This window comes from Argiope bruennichi, chromosome X2, assembly GCF_947563725.1.
Source record: "Argiope bruennichi chromosome X2, qqArgBrue1.1, whole genome shotgun sequence".
NCBI classification, from domain to species: Eukaryota; Metazoa; Arthropoda; class Arachnida; order Araneae; family Araneidae; genus Argiope; species Argiope bruennichi.
Genome location: NC_079163.1, coordinates 130008695 through 130022551, shown reverse-complemented (window position 1 = coordinate 130022551; position 13857 = coordinate 130008695). Strand labels below are relative to the sequence as shown.

Below are 13857 nucleotides of genomic sequence, written 5' to 3'. Positions count from 1 at the left end.
TTCGGTTTTGTTTCGCAAACGATTTGTTCTTTGATTTCATTTCAACATGGACGATCCGAAAAAATATAATTAACACATAACGTAAATTAGAGTCGCAAGAGGAAAGGTTAAGGCCTCTTTGAGTAGATTGGAAAATACTGCAGACAAATTAGAATCAAAGAATGAAATAGTGATTCGTTTGCAGAGATTAGAAGAACTTCTGAAAGAATTCGAAAGATTGGATTCAGAATTAACTCTTGAGGATTCTGAAATCGAGGAATTCGAAAATAGATATTTTTCCTTGAAATTAAAGTTTTAATATAAAATTGATATTTTTAATACATCTCAATCTACTTCTACTGAAACACAGAATCAGTTAGTGTGCAATCTAATTCGAATTTTCGCTTAACAAAACTTAGTATTTTCGAATTGCCAGCGAACTTAATTTTTCTTCGGTTTCGGTTTTCTGGTAAATTTGAAGATCGGGTGAACTTTAAGGATTTATTTGCATACACAGTTCATTCGCAAATTTCACTAAGCAATAGTCAAAAATTTCAATATTTAAAGGTTTGCTGTCTGATGAACCCGCTTCTTTGATTAAGCACATACCGTTGTCCAACGATGCCTATGAAGAAGCATGGGGGAAATTAATGGACAAGTATGATAAAAAGAGGAAAATTATTCATGCATTAATTAAAACATTTTTGGAACAAAAAGGCATCTCTCAAGCCAATTCAACGAATTTGAGAAATATAGTTGATACGAGTGATGAGGTTTTGAGAGAGTTAAAATCTTTAGGAGAAGAGGCATCTAGTAGAGATCCATGGCTGATTCATTTGTTACTGCAAAAATTAGATCCTGAAACAAGAAGACTTTAGTCCGTGAAAACTTCAGAAATAGAATTTCCTACGTAGGAAGAATTCTTGGAGTTTTTAATTACCAAATGTTCATCTCTTGAATCAATGGTTTATAATGAATCTGATGCTAAAATTCCTACTTAGTCTAATTTTGTCGCATGTGAAAATAACCAAAGAAATAAGACTGATAAAAATTGTTTGAAATGTTCGTGAATGCTTAAATTGTTTATGTGTATTAAATTTAGAAATATGGATTCGAATACTCGGAAGAATTTTGCAAAACGAACTATCTTTGTCTTTTATGTTTGAATTCGCATAAATATAAATAATGCCCAAATAATCATTTAAAATGTACCATATGTGGAGGAAAACATCATTCACTGTTGCATGAAGATGTTAAAAATAATAGTGCACGTGTTTCAAATCCCAAACCTAATGATAAACAAACCGCAAACCACCCCTCTGAAGGCAATACTTGTCAAGGGGGAGAAATGCAATGCACTAAATCAGCGGCACCTCAAAGGCCCGTTAGTTCTAGTACGTCTATGAACAACTCCAAATTTATCATTCCTTCTCACGGTAAAGGTTTTACTGTATAATAGTGAGGGTGATTCTTTTTTATTCAGAGCTTTGCTAGATAACGGTTCGGAATCCAGTTTTGTAAGTGAGAATGTAATAAGCACTTTAGGATTAAAAAGAAAGAATGCTAGAGAGTCTCTAAGTGGTATAAGTGGGGTTCAAGCAGGAACTACACGTGACTTAGTTAATTTAAAAATTGGGTCAAGATTTCGCGAAGGATGTTTGACAGTTAATGCTTTTATTTTAAATAAGGTTACTTCTCGAACTCCAGTTGAGAATATTATCATCAAAGAATTAGACTATTTGAAGAGGATCCCTCTGCCAGATGAAGATTTTTCAAGGCCATCAGAAGGTGATATCATTTTAGGCTCTGATTGCTTTTTCTCAATCCTTCGAAATGGAAAAATTAGTGGCTCTGAAGGACAACCAATTGCGCAAAGCACAATATTTAGTTGGATTGTCGCAGCTCAGAGTAGAAGGGATTATATTTCATCATCGTACACGCAATCGCATCTGATTTCCGTGGAAAATGATTGCAACATTGATTCTGTTTTGCAAATGGAAGAATTGCCGGATAAAAAGCTTATTTTGTTAGAAGAAGAAGAATTTTGTGAAAATCATTTTAAATCGACTTACAGAATAAATGATGACAGTCGATTTGTGGTAAGATTACCTATTTATTTAGGACATTAATCAGTTAGGAGATACAAAGGGAATAGCTGTTTCTAGGCTTCTACCAATAGAAAAGAAATTTAAATTTGACTCAGAATTTGAAATGGAATGCAAGGGTTTTATGTGTGAATATCAAGAATTGGGACATATGTAACCTAATAAAGAATTTGATTCTTCTAAACCGGAATACTTTCTCCCCATCATGCTGTGCAAAAGAAAGAAAGTATTACAACCAAACTTCGAGTTGTGTTTGAGGGATCCTGCAAACTGCCTAACTCTAATTCGTTGAATTCAGTTTTTAAGGATAGGAAAAATATCGCAACCAAATATTTTTACTATTCTTGTCAGATTCGGACTAAATAAAATTGCTCTCACTTCCGATATAAAGTAAATGTATAAACAAATTTTAATTGATCCAGAAGATCAAAATTTGCGAAAAATAGTATGGAAAAATTCACCTGATTCCACTATTAAGGAATACAGACTTTCTACTGTAACTTATGGAACTTCATCCGCTCCATTTTTAGCTACTAGATATTTATATCAAATAGGCTTAAATTATCAAATTATAAAATCTGAAATATCTAAAATAATTCAAAATTCCTTTTATATAGAAGATTTGATGACTGGAGCAAAATCTAAGAAAGATGTAATCATATTAATCCAAAAATTGTCGGAAATTTTAGATGCCCGAGGATTTCACTTAAGAAAGTGGCATTCCAATTATCCTTATGTCTTAAATAATTTAGCTGCAAGTCTAAGTGGTAATGAATCCAATGTGAAAATTCATCCCGAAAACTGTTCTAAAACTCTTGGACTTATTTGGGACTATTCTACTAATTGCTTTGTTTTTAAAATTGACTTTTAACTTTGAGAATTAAATCATCAAAGGACCTTTTCTATCGCAATCAACAAGGCTATTTGATCCTTTGGGTTTTCTTTCACCTTAGTGGCGTAAATTCAAAAAGGAATTTCACCAAATGTGTCACATTTCTATTCCGAGATGGCTTCTAATTACAGAAAAGGAAAATTAATCTTCATGGTTTTTCAGATGCACCGGAATCTGCATATGCTTGTGTAATTTATGCGGCTCAATGAACTGATAATGGTGTTACTAAAGTCACTATTTTAGCAGCTAAAAACAAAGTAGCTCCGCTAAAGCCTGAATCCATTCCACGGCTAGATTTAAATGGAGTTTCCTGTTAGTCCAATTATTATCAGTTTTAATTAATACTTTTTATGATCATGTTATTAATTTATATGCTTGGACAGATTCCCAAGTTGTTCTTTCCTGATTGTCTTCACCTCCTCGAAATTGGAAGCCCTTTGTTACCAACAGGACTTCAGAGATCATGGACCTTATTCCTCAAAATAGATGGAGGTATGTGCCGTCTAAGGAAAATCCAGCAAATGTGGAATCCAGACGTTAGGATCTGCCTTCTTGTCGCCTATGGTGGCGATGAAATGTAGATATTTAGAAGTAATATGTCAAAAAAAAAAATGAGAGATCTTCCTGAGGGACGAGCGACTATCAATACACCATTTTTTGTCTGTGGTATTGATTATGCAGGTCCAATTTCTATATTGAAGCACCGAGGCAGAGGAGCCAAATATTTTTGTATTTGTATGCTTTGCAACGAAGGCTTTACATTTAGAATTAGTAACTGATTACACATCCGGGACCTTTATCGCTGCATTGAAACGTTTTTACTCAAAAAACAGCACACCTAAACATATTCTTTCGGACAATGGAACTAATTTTTTAGGAGCTAAAAGGAAGTTCAAAGATTTATACAAATATTTATCAAAAATTAATCTAGATCAAAAGGTTTCGTATTTTCTTTCTCAACAGGAAATTGAATGGCATTCTATCCCTCTTTTGAGTCCGCATTTTGGTGGACTGTAGGAAACTGGTGAAAAATCAGTAAAATGTCACTTAAAGAGAGTTTTAGGAAATTCAAACTTAACATTTGAAGAACTTTATACATTATTAAATCAAATAGAGGCGATATTAAAGTCAAGACCTCTAGTTAGTTTAGATAATGATGACGTAGACAACATAAATGTTCTAACACCATCTCATTGTATAATTGGAGATGTAATTACTAGTCCTAGTGAGACACTGGAAGTGTCTACACTTTCATTGAGGAAACGTTGGGATATTGTCCAAAAAATGAAATTAAATTTTTGGAGAAGATGGCATATAGATTGTTTTAGCTCGTTACAAAATAGAAGAAAATTGAAAAATTGTTATCCAAACATTAAAATCGGTGATGCTGCAATTATTAAAGAAGACAATATTCCCCCAGCAGCATGGCCTCTTTGAATGGTTATAGCTACACATCATGGTAAGGATGGGGCCATAAGAGTAGTTCAATTAAAAACTTTGGAAAGACTTTTTAAAAGGCCTATAGTTAAGCTTTGTAAATAATCTGTGCATCAAGAATGACTTCTTGATGGGTGGGAGTATGTTTATGTGATTTTATTATTTATAATTTTTGTTTTCATTTAATTACTTTATTTGTATTTTTCATTCTTTGTATAGCTATTCACATAGTTAATATTAATAAATACTGAACAAAGATAGCGCAGTATGCTCTAAACCATATGCATATTTGGAATGTAGGTGAAAGAGAGCTTAAGCACCGTTTAAATTGTAAACACTTCAACTAGAGTGTTGATGTGAAACTGGTGCAAGTAGGAACAGCTCGCTCTCTGTTAGCGGCAAAAGGAATAAATAGTTCGCTCTTTGTAAGCGGCAATTTCTACATTTAAATATATATATATATATATATATATATATATATATATATATATATATATATATATATATATATATATATTATATGTTACCTGTTATATGTGTGATAATCGTCCATGTGTGTTGTTATATATGTGTGTGTGCGAAAATAAATAAGAAAACATCTTTCCTTGAATTAAACACACACATCCAGCTACAATTGGAGAATTTTACAATTATACCTTAAATATACTAATAGAAATAAATGTAATATTAACTCCTCTCATAAAGTATAGACAATAATATAATTAGTCCTTCAAAACCACTATTGAAATGTATCATTTTCTAATAAAATAACTCAGCTAAAGCAGTATATTAGAATAACAAAAAGAAAAGATTATGCAACATAAATTCTTTCCTAATGCTAATAAAAAATATTAATCATGCAATAATAGTAAAATATACATATACATAATTTAATAGTTTTTCATACATTTATATATGAAATAAGAATTATTATATTGATGCTTTTCATCAACTGATATTTTTCGATAACACAGCACCAATATTTGATTGTAATAAACAAAATTTTAAAGATTAAAAAAAGAGTTATGTAGAATTCTAATTATTGCAAATTAGTTAACAACCCACAGGACATTTTTATAAAAATTATTGCAATATGTTGACCATTTCAAACAAGATTAAACAAAGATTAAAGAAAGCAAACAGTTTTGCGAATTATTGAAAATTAAACTTCAACGCCATTTTTATAAAAATACTACATAAATATTATATTATTTCTAAATAGTTTCTAGGCTGCAGAAATATGTAAAATAAATTTTCAACAAATTTCGCTCACTATGAAGTATAAAGAAAATTTGAATGAAAGTTTAATGGAAATTAAATTTTTAATAATTAAAAAATATGTTATCATGTACAGAAAACGTATTTTATGTTTAGTGTTGTTATGCCTATTTAATAAAAATATTATAGATATTTTAAACCATTTCATACATTTGCTTCCGAGTTACGACTTGCAATGCCTCATTAAATTTGATTTCAACATTTACAAATTATCAATAAATGATAAAACGCGTAGGATCCTTTAAAAATATTATTAATAAATTATAAAAAGTTTAGGATCCTTTTTAAAAAAAAAAAAATTGTTTTATTAAAGTTGTAGTTTCATTCTAATTAAAAATAAAATTAACGCCGATAAGAGGATTTTATGATTATTATATTTTATACGAAAGCATTTTTAACATTACAAATCAGATATGAAATTATTTTCAATGCAAGTAACACCTGGCGTATTACCTAATGATAAACAAAAACAACACAAAATCACAGGCAGGAAGAAAAAAAAAAGTAATTTCTTACATATAACTTTCACAATCTAGAAGAACTCTCCATTTATTAGACACAGCAACAGAATCCGAATTCAAATCGGGCAAATCCAAACTAAAATGTTCAGTCTCACTTAGAACAAAATCAAAGATATTAACATATTCCTGATGGGTAGAATTCCAATACTGCAGATAGCATGTTATAACCTATAAAAGGCAAAATAATTTAATTTTATCCAATATTCCTATCAACATGAAATATCACAAAACAACATAATTCAGTATATTCGGCTGCTTTCATTATATTATGAAGCACTACACGCTAATATGCGGAACTCTGAAAGTAAAAATCTGAGCACTCACGGTGTTTATGGCTTCACTCAAAGTCCAAAATTTTGAAAGGAGAGACAATTCCTGCTGGTTTAAATTACAGAAAAAAATATGCATACATACTCACATTTGTATGGAAAATATTTTGTATAACCTCCAAAAATTACAACGCATTCGCATAAATTTTATATTTATATCACATAACGAATAAAAGCAAAGAATCTACCACTGGTCAGACTTTAAGATATATATGTTGTGATAGAATAATGAATAATAATCTCACCACATTTCTATGAGAATTTATTTCTTATTCGAAATAACTTTATTGCATTTTTATTAGCAAATATATTATTCAAATTTATATTTTTCTAATAAAATCCTTGCTTTTCAGTCTTCCTAATATAAATTTAGATTATTCATTTGAAAATAGGGGAAATAATTCTTAAATATTAAATAATTGTGTATACAATGTTTGAACACTCTTATTTATATAATTTCTCAAATTCATGCTGGTTTTAAAAAAACCGATGTTATAATTTTCTCATCCATTTTATCAATAACTAAATGTATGTTGTTGATATCATTCTAACATTTACAATTACTCAGAATGAAAATATCACAGTGAAATAAGGAAACTAGGTAAATCAAAACTAGAAGACTTACTTATCTAATTAACATAAGTATTCATAAACGATTCATTTCAGTGCTTAAAAATTTATGGAAAAAATGAATAACTAACCTTTTTGCTTCGCTCTTCTTCTCCAGATTTGAAAGGTACTGGAGAAACTTCAATTTTTGTCAGAGCTCTAGGTTCTGGGTAACACCAAGTCATTGACGCAGGCTCATTTGCAGATGAACGATTGAACACAATTTCGTGAGGTTTAGGCTGATATTCATTGGATTCTGCAATGATATAAAAAAGAAAATTCAAAACAAAAGAATACACAATATTGCAAAAAGAAAGAACCGAAATTAATGTTTCTGTTAATCAATATAAACTAAACTTACTTCCCTGAAAAGAAAGTTAAAAAAACGAAGAAAGATTTAAAATATGTAATATATAAATTTTCTCCAAAAACGAAGTATAAGATTTAAAATTAGAGAATTACACTTTTCAATAAAATATAATTCAATATATTATTACATTATACTTATACCGTTTGTTCCATAAGAAAAATTTTCAAAAGACTGATCTGCACATATTTCAAACACTATATTTTGCAAGCTAAATGCTCACAAGAATTTCCCATATAAAATTAACAAAATAATATAATTTAATTATATATTGAACGAAATATAAGGAAATAAGGTTTAAATTAGAATGATTTCCAAAAAAAAAAATTACTACTCAACTATAAAAACTTAAAACATATGCATTATCTTTCCTTCAACAAATATAAAAGTAAAAGAAATATCTTTACAGATTTTTGTAATCAAAGGGAAAAGAACGTACCACCAATTTGTATGAATTGAAATGCACCTTTCCTGAGATCATCATTCCAGTATGTTCGCTTTTTATTATCTTTTTCAACACAACTAGAGCTTACGGTACTCAATTCCTGCTCTGAGTTGAAGATGTTCTTTAGATTTTCAAGATTTTTCTACCAGAGGAAAAACAGATAAATTTAAAAACTTCAACATACAGCAATTTTTTGTAGCTTTAATAAATACAGATAATTCAGTTTTTAAATAATCATACAGATTCACTTCTTATTGCAAGTTTTGAAAAGTTAAAATATTTTTTTTTCAGAAAATCGCATTTCAAACTACAAAGTTGAGCACAGTTTTTAGTAATTACAGAATTTTTTTTCACAACATGCTTTAAAATCATTAAACTAGAAAAGATTTTGAGTATTTGGGACCTGTTTCCATTTCCTAACCTTTGTATCGGCTAAAAAAAAAAAAAAAAAAAAAAAAATTAGGAACAAAGAAAAGAGTTGATGAAGAATTTCAAGCAGCCAATTCCAATCATGACAACTGTATCATTTTCATTTACACAGTTAAATATCACATATTTTCACCGAAATGAAATTCATTGACAAAATAGTTTGTAGTTGTTGATGAAATTTTTTTTCATTAAATATTCAAAATATCTATTCCCTTGACAATCTGAAGATATATATTTATTAGAGATGCAGAAATCTCTTGTATGACAGAATTTACTAGATATACTAAAATGCAGAAATTGACAAGTCCAATCTTGCCAGCGAGCTTCCAATTTTAATAACGACTTTAGTTCGAGAAAGACTTTTCAAAATTTCTCTCATATTTCTAAATTGCATTGTATAAGCAAACTCAATACATTGGCCGATTAAAAAAAATTTCGCTTAACACATGCCGAATTTCTTGTACCAAAATTACGAATGATCAGAAAATAACCTTTTTGGAGAACTAACAGAACTTTTAAGAAAAATACTGCAAAAGAAAAATACGGCAGTGTAAAAAAATTTTTAATGCAGTAAGTCCTACTAGTGAAACACAAATGAGAGTTGCTCATGAAAATACAATATTAAGAACAATATCCATATAAAAACCCAACAAACCTTAAATTTTAAGAATATTTAATATATTTAATTCACAAGTATAATGTATTCAGTATGAAAAAAATAAAATAGGGTTAAAATGTCTATCTTTCACTGTACTAATCAATTACTTGCAAATTTCGGGTATCAACCGTCATGTTCTGTATATCAGGGTATCTTGCTCTTAATATTTTTATACTACCGTAATGCCCGTATCAAAATTCGGCCAATTTATAAACTAAATAATAACAAGGGTTTGTCCAGTTACACTTTGTTTAAAGGAAAATTTGAAAATACAGGACATGTAAATAAATGAATTAAGATGTATGAATCCCATTTTAAACAAATATTACAGCTAAATTAAGCATACCCTGTGATGTTGTTTCTATGTTCAGCCTTGCTTTAAATAATCATTCTACGGCAATATACTTAATGAAATATAACTTTTTATTATTAAATTAGATCTAAATTCCACTTTTAACAAATAATAAATTAACCTTACAGAAAAACAGAAAGCATGACAAGAAAAATGACAATTTGTATAATTTTATCTAAATTTTACACTCTAGTGGAGAAATAACAATTGCCATCTTAGAAGACATTTTAAGTACACGCCTAACAAAAAATTACTGTGAGTAACCATTTAAGTTAGATACCATTTATTTACAAATATGCCTTTACGCCACTAGGTATTTTTATTATATCTGAAAAATAATCATTAAACTTATTTATTATAATAATTAAATGCATGTTGTAAAAGTGAAAAAATTAAATCCACTTAAATCATTAATACGCACTTGTAAGTGTTCCAATATGGCTTCTACTAACTTTCTCAACTTCATGCCATGGTGAAGGCTAGCATTCAAAAGCAAACTTTCACCAGAGACGAATAATTCAATTTGTAAGCAAGGCTTCAAATGGCATTTTAACATGGTTAAAAATGATAGTGGTTGCAGAAAACTCCAAATTTGATCGTTACTTGATGTTTGGACAACGAAGCGGAAAAGATTTAAATTTAAATCAAAACCTTTCACACCATCTGAAAAAAAAAAAAAAAAAAAAAAAAAAAAGCTATTATGGAGTTACTGAAAACATTTAATTCAAAACTTTAAAAAAAAATCTTTATTTTGAATTAAAAAGATCAGATTTTAAAAATTCATAAATAATATACAACTAAATTAATTAATATAAATAAGTAATGAAATAAAAAAAATCAAAATATTTTAAAACCAACAGATTACTTTTAGGTTAAACGCTTCAGGTCTCTAATATACAGATATGGTAAAGAAATAAAACATAAACCAATGAAAAAATATGCTACATTTCACACCCGCACCACTAAGCACAGAACTCTCCTACCTAGAGACCGTAAAAAGAAAGGCGTCAAACTCTCAACAACTGTCACAGGTCTTGCATGTGCATATGCATATGCTCCAAGAGAAGCGCTCGAACGCCAGGTGAGACAAACTTGTAGAAAAGCAAGATTGTTGTAATACGTTTAACTTAACTTATTGACAGATAGGATAGGAAGTTGGTGTTTACTGGCACAAAAGCCAAATCTGGACTTGTTGGGCGAAACATATAATGGATATACAAACTTATAGACGGAAGCAACAAACATTTTAGGGAGTGCAAGGAGCACAGAATCAGCTGTTAATGCAGGATACACGGAAGACGATAAGTTGGTGTCTTAAAAATTAAACAGTGGAAGAAAGTCAAACTCACTGAGAGGACAGACGAGGGCCGATACTTAAAAACTCAGGAAACACATGCAAACACTATTTCAGATAACACCGGATGTGAACAGTTATCTCTAGGACGCTGTTTGAACTAAAGTTGTGAATAATGAATCTTCTTCATGATTCAGCAAATTGGCAGCAGATAGGCTTCATGGCAGGGTGGAATTCTGCACCCTGCATTTAATATTACTGATACATTTTAATGCTGTCAAGAAATGCTAAAAGTACAGAGTTCACCAAGGCTGAACTTAACATAAGGATCCATAAATCATTTGCATTCTATTTCGACTATAGGGCATGTTTATGTACTGGGAACATTCATCAGGTTATCTGCTTACCCAGTGGCAAGTGCGCCCTGTGCATTTAAGGAAATATGGGCCCCCAAGGATGTGTATGTTGGCTCAAAAGTTGCCCAAATCGAAATATTAGAAATTAATTTTGATGCTTGGTAATTGGGGCAAAAAATAAAAATCTTCACAGAAAATTTGTATTCTATATGAATATCAAAAAGTGCAGCAATCAAATCCATACTTATTTTTGATATAGATGTCATGTATAAGATTTTCATTCAAGTTTTTGTCGGAGCACATTTTGAAAACTTCAGGATGAGTTTACAGATTATTTTAATGAGACTACTCCCAAATGTGGACAAATATTACAAATTTCAACTCCTTATTCTTAAATTTAAAACTTTTAATTAACGTATTCATCAGAAATGAAATGCATTTTAAAAGTATTCTTCCTTATCCCTATTAGCATAAAATGCTCAACAACATTGTTAAGATATCTTCACTATATCGGCAATATTCAGAATACCGAAAAACATTGTAGCGATATATATTTGTGTTAACAGGGTATCATTGGGGGATTATATGCCCAATGATTATAATCAACACATAAATAAAACATTTAAATATCCAGATAAATGACCTCTGAATACTAATTTAATTTCATTTAGATAAAAGTTCATAATGTTTGAGATAATTTCTTGTTTGCTTAATGCTTGTTTTTATTCTATCATTCAGAATTCAATTGCATGAATAAACTTCAGAAAAATCATAATGCGCTATTAGTTGTTGAATTTTTAATTTTTTCTCTCCAAAATCTTTTATTTTGCATTTATTATTTGCAATTCAGCATTTCTTTATGGTTTATATTTTATATTATAATACAACACCTTACACAGATTTAGCATTTACAGTGTAACACTATCAAAATTTTTACCAAATCCAACAAGAGTCTAACCGCCTGTCTATTTGTACTTTCACATGCATGTAAACACGATAACTCAAAAAAGCAACGATATAGATTAATGAAATTTGGCATACTATTTCAGCATCTAAAGTATAGACTTTTAACAAAGTTTGAGCTAAATTTGTCAAAGAGCTGATAATCTGTTAATCTGTACTTTCACATAAATGTAAACGTGATAACTCAAAAAAGCAATGATTTGAATAAATGGAATTTTTTATGTGATTTAGTTGTACTTATTGTAGATCAATATCAAATTTTTCGTCTATCGGTGGAAAAAAAATGTCCACAAGGCATATGCGATTTCCGTTATTTTCCTATACAGCACAGATCTTTCATGTATAGGGCTTAAAAAATAAAAATCTAAGTACTCGTGGGGTTTACGATCCTGGTCGAAATCTATAATTTTATGTGGAGAGGGAGGGGGACATATCTTCATAAGAATTTGTGAGAAAGTTTTGAGCAGATCACTCCCGCTGTTTATATTTACTTACCAGCTGATACGTCCGAAGTTAATCAAGATGAAGCTATTTTTACGACTTTTATTAACAAAATATTAAGTATGTAATGGTCACAAAGCATTCACTTAAACTTTCCTTTTTCCTCCGTATTACTAAGCCAAATGTTAAGAATTTATAACTTCACAAAAGCTACAATTATCATATTAGAATTATCACTGTTGTTCGATATGTGATATGCACATCGTTTGAAAGTAAATAAAAATATAGAACTTGACAGAATACCAACGTACAAGCAAATAAACGTATCCTTTTTTTTTTTTAAAAAAATACATAATATTTTTATGTGAAAAATATTGATATGTAAAATAATACCAATTTAATGTTTCAAAAATTATATTTTCATCTTCTGGCTTCAGTTTATATGATTTTTGAAAATTCTCTCTATTTCATTATAAAAAGTGTACGTTAGCATTGTAGATATGAGTAGACCCCCAATTGTCCATCACCTGACAACTAATATTTTCACATCCTGTCCGTCCCCGCATAAAAGCTTTTATTTTTGATTACCTCTAGCTCACCATAGAGATAGAGATTTGTTTCAACTTTGTGTGGCTACATTATCATGATGCGATATTGACCCACTAGTTAAATTTGCATAGGATTTTCAAATGCGGCAGATCTTTTTTGAAACTTTAAGGGGCATTCCCCAGCTATGCATGATCATACATTGTTCAAAGAGGTTGAAGATATAAAAGAGCATTTCTCCTAAATTTCGTAGTTCCTAGTTTTACAATCATTAGGTACTTTTGGGGACATACAGAGTTCAGCCTTGATCTACGCATTCCGTTTACGCTCATACTTCAGGAATTAGAGTGCTCTACAAGAGAATTAACTCACATTTCCTTAAGACTCCAAACTAAATTTTAAAAACGCTATTTAAATGCAACATTTGCAAATAGGATCAAATACTTTTGAGAATAAATTGTTATTTACTTACAACACTATAATGTATAAATGAATCCCTCTATAATAGCAAGAGGTAAGCACCCAAGTACATCGAATATGTGCATGTCAAGTAAAAATGTGAAATAATATATGTACACCAAACATACAGAAAAAAATTTAACAAAACAATAATAAATATTCCATCATAAAATGACTGGTTCCTAATAATTAACTGTACTTGTAATTCTTTTCATGATTTTTGAAAATGTTCAAGAAAGTTCTAAATAATGTTATATTAGATCAGTATTTTAAACCTCCATTTTTTTTTTTTTTTTTTTTTTTTTGCTTTCAAATAAATAAGAATAACGACACCAAAAATAATTATGAATTAAAAAATCTTTAAAAAATTTCGTCATATAGATATTATACATTAATT

At 29.6% G+C, this 13857-nt stretch overlaps 1 protein-coding gene across 1 annotated transcript in view; it reads right to left on the bottom strand.

Moving 5' to 3' along the window:
* The window catches only part of LOC129959988 (intermembrane lipid transfer protein VPS13B-like), a 200936-nt gene that overhangs the window by 107448 nt on the left and 79631 nt on the right, over positions 1 to 13857 (bottom strand). Inside the window, exons 25-28 of the mRNA XM_056072952.1 lie at positions 9823 to 10064; positions 7957 to 8104; positions 7243 to 7406; positions 6208 to 6380 (exon numbers count right to left, since the gene is read on the bottom strand). Of these exons, the coding sequence (XP_055928927.1) occupies positions 6208 to 6380; positions 7243 to 7406; positions 7957 to 8104; positions 9823 to 10064 (727 nt within the window). The remainder of the gene's footprint in view (positions 1 to 6207; positions 6381 to 7242; positions 7407 to 7956; positions 8105 to 9822; positions 10065 to 13857) is intronic.